Raw genomic sequence first — 3,617 nt, forward strand, 5'->3', positions numbered from 1 at the left:
TACTTACCTCTTAAAATTTTCCAAACCATCTTCTCCAACAGACCGACATCCTCCAACACAAAATTTTCTCCAACTGAAACGCCGCGACCGAAAGTGGTAATATCAAAGCAATTGACTCGAAGAGCAAGCAAAAAGCAGCTTACCTGACTACCATACACAGATTTTAATGTGAAAGTAAAAGTTTTTTTTTGTTGTAATACTATTATTTTGTTTTGTGTGTTCAATTCAAATGGAAAATAATGCGCGAAAAAAAGATAAAAACTTGTGTACATGTGAAAACCTTTAAATGCCTCGAATAAAATAAAAATATAAATTTTAAATGCAATGTTCAACTGTTATTACACACAGGTGTAATAAAAAAAATTGATTACCATATGTTTCGTTTTACGATTGTTTTTGTTTTTGCGGAATTCCTGCGATCACAAAACGCGATGATTAACTTACTTGAATTGATTTAAAAAAAAAAATAGAAAATCGTAGAGAGAAACTGTCCCTTTAATAAGTTGCAACGCAATAAAATATTCATTTCCGATGACTTTGAACGCAATGACCATCTCATTACGATATTTAGCTAAGCAATAAAGGTTCTCCAGTTTGATGCATTTCACGGTTTTTACAGGAAATTGTCTATCAAGGTATCGCTATTCATAGATGCCAGCCAAAGTAATCTTTGACATTTTCGAAAAAAATTTAAAAAAAATTTCTTATTTGTGCAACGAAATGGAAAATGTGGTGACATTTCTCTTTCTCGTATTTTCTTCGTCATTCGAATGACTCACAATTTCTAAAATTAACACGGAAAATTCATCATATCCACAAAATATTTATAATTCACGGGAAAAATAAACATTTTGTATTCACATTGTTTTCTTCAAATCAAACAAAAAACTTACACTGGAAATATTTTCTCAATGCAATTACTAGAATTTACTTACAGAAAATGTAACAATGATCGGAATTTCGACAAATTTAGACGTCTAATGAGGTCGTTTTGCTATTTTGAATGCAAAAAAGTCGTTGCTTTATTTCAGGACAAAGTAAAAAAGCGTCGCCTTAAATATTTTTCGCGACATACAAAGCCATTTCCTTAACGGCGATCCATCCTTCAGCGACAAGTTCTCGTATCTTGTTCTTCGGCGGATGAAAACTCTTGCCAGACATTTCAATCGTTATCACGTAGGGGATTTGCAGGGAAAAAGCGTAATCAGGAGAACTTCCGCCAACGTTTCGACGAACAATGGACGAGGTGCTTCCGTAAATGTAGCGTTTGCCTGAAAACGAAAAAAAAAAATTATTTGATAAGAAAAATGAATGGAAACATTGAATGGTTCAAGGTCGCAATATTTTTTTTATTATTTTTATTTTTCTTTATTTACACGTGAAATAAATAGATCAACGTACCAATAAAAAATATTTATTTTTATTTTTTGTACGTTTTCTATAACGGTATGACGTCATAAATGTAATAATAATAAATGTTAGTTTAATATTTTGAATGGGGGTTGAAATACGAACGATTGGTGTTGTTGCATGTCTTCGTGTCGACGAAATTTATTTTAGTGCGATTTCCAATCAATATGTAGTTTAGTGTAGCTTTTAAATTTAGGTTTGAAGGGTTACAAGGATTTTTTGTGGGTTTTCAGCAATTTTTTAAATATTATTATTATAAAAATTTAAAATAAAATTTTTTTAAAATTTATTTAAATAAATTTTTTTTTAATGATTTATAATTTTTAATTTAATTTCATTTAATAAAAAAATAAATTTTAAATTAAATAAAATTTAAATAAATTATTTTAAGTAATTAAATAATTGAATTAAGTTTTTTTAAAATTTTTAATAATTTTTTATTTTTTTTAATTAATTTAAGTTTAATTTAATTAATAAAAAATTAATTAAAATAATTTTAATTTAATTAAATTTTTAGTCATTAATTAAAAAAAATTTAAATAAATTAAAGTTTAATTTTAAATTATTTTAAATATTTTTATTAAATAAAATTAAAATTTAAAATTTAATTTAAAAATAATAATTTTATTAAAAAAAATTAATTAATTTTTTAATTTAATTTATTTTAAATTATTTAATGGCCTCAACTCGCGTCAAACTTTTAAAAATAAAAAAAAAATTAAATTAATTTTTTTAATTTTAAATATTTTAATAAATATTTTTATAAATTAATTTAATTTAATTTAATTAATAAATATTTAAATTAATTTTTATTAAATTAATTAATTTAAAAATAAATTTAAATTTAAATTAATTTATTTAAAATTTAATTTTAAATAATTTTAAAATTATTTTTAAATTAAATTAAAAATTAAAATTTAATTTAAAAAATTTTAAATTTTTAATTAAAATTATTTTTCAATTTTTTAAATTTAATTTTTTTTCGAAAAATAATAATTTAACATAATTAAAATTAAATAAATTAAACAATTTGGTTGAAATTTTATTAAAAAATATTTAAAATTAAAATTAAAGATTTTGTAAGAATTTTTTTTCGGTTCATTAATTGAGACTTAGACACCCTAATGGAAGATTATTGACATACCTGTTGCTTTTATGATAGCATCATGTCCTACTTTTGCCAGCGAATGCAACTTTTTCCAGGTGTCAGGCAATTTTCTACAATAATTTTGAAAAATTATTCGTTAAACAAAAAAAAACTTCCAAGGTCCTCACTTTTTACAAGCCCACGGATAAAGCAAAGCCTTTGCATACGAATGAATCGCCAAATAGAATTTACATGTTGATTTCAGGAGTTGCAACACGTCTCTCAATGCGCAAGTTTCACTTTCCGAAAAGGGTTTCGGTCCTCTAAAATTCGACAAACTCGGTCGACGCCCGGCACTTTTCCATCCAACGTCGAAATTCCTGTTGATATCTGTACCCTTGTGACTTGAACCCTCATTCGGTCTGCGTGTCTTTCGCCATTGCTTATTTTTCTCGTGCGAATACTCGTAGCCATCGGGATTGAGGAGTGGCACAATGTAGAAATCCATTTTCTTCAGGCATCGTTGATTGTCCGCGAATTTTTCGACAAGTTGATGAATGACATTGAGGGCAGTGGCAACACTGATCCATTCCCGGGCATGGCAACCCGCTTCGATGAAAACGCAGGGTCTGGAAAGTTTGAAGTTTTCTGAAATTCGAACCATTTTGATGTCGCGCCCCTCGTACGATTGACCGATAACTTCCATCCGGATCCTTAGGGGATATTTTTGGCACAGAAATTCCAAATATTTGCAAATTGCATCGTAACGTTGGTACTTTTGGAATATGTCGTAATTATTATTGTTCTCGTCCATTCTCCTGCTTCACTTTCCTTTTTTTTTTTATTCCATTTTATTGATATTTTTATCGCTTTTTTTTCGTGAAAATCACTCGATAACAACCAAACACCGCCGAATTTCCGAACAAACTAATTTTGATTTCAATTTTTGATAAATAAATAGTCCTCCTAAAAATAAATAAAAACCACCATCGTTGCTGCTGCCACCCCTTTTTGTGTGCTGTACCTCAGAATGGGCGAAAAAAAATTTTTTTTCGTACTCATATACAGGAAGGAACTAAACGCATGCAAGACATGGACTACTTTGGTAAACTTTTTCACT

At 27.5% G+C, this 3,617-nt stretch overlaps 1 protein-coding gene across 1 annotated transcript; it reads right to left on the bottom strand.

Annotated features, from left to right (window-relative positions):
- Positions 1-1,053: 1,053 nt before the first annotated feature.
- Positions 1,054-3,311, bottom strand: LOC134835218 (carboxypeptidase B1-like). The gene is made up of 3 exons (XM_063850088.1): positions 2,686-3,311; positions 2,555-2,628; positions 1,054-1,271 (listed from the first exon to the last, which is right to left on the bottom strand). The coding sequence occupies exons 1-3, from the start codon at positions 3,309-3,311 to the stop codon at positions 1,054-1,056; spliced, it is 918 nt and encodes a 305-aa protein (XP_063706158.1).
- Between the last annotated feature and the right edge of the window lie 306 nt (positions 3,312-3,617).

The sequence above is a fragment of the Culicoides brevitarsis genome, chromosome 3 (assembly GCF_036172545.1).
Source record: "Culicoides brevitarsis isolate CSIRO-B50_1 chromosome 3, AGI_CSIRO_Cbre_v1, whole genome shotgun sequence".
In the NCBI taxonomy this organism is placed as follows: Eukaryota; Metazoa; Arthropoda; class Insecta; order Diptera; family Ceratopogonidae; genus Culicoides; species Culicoides brevitarsis.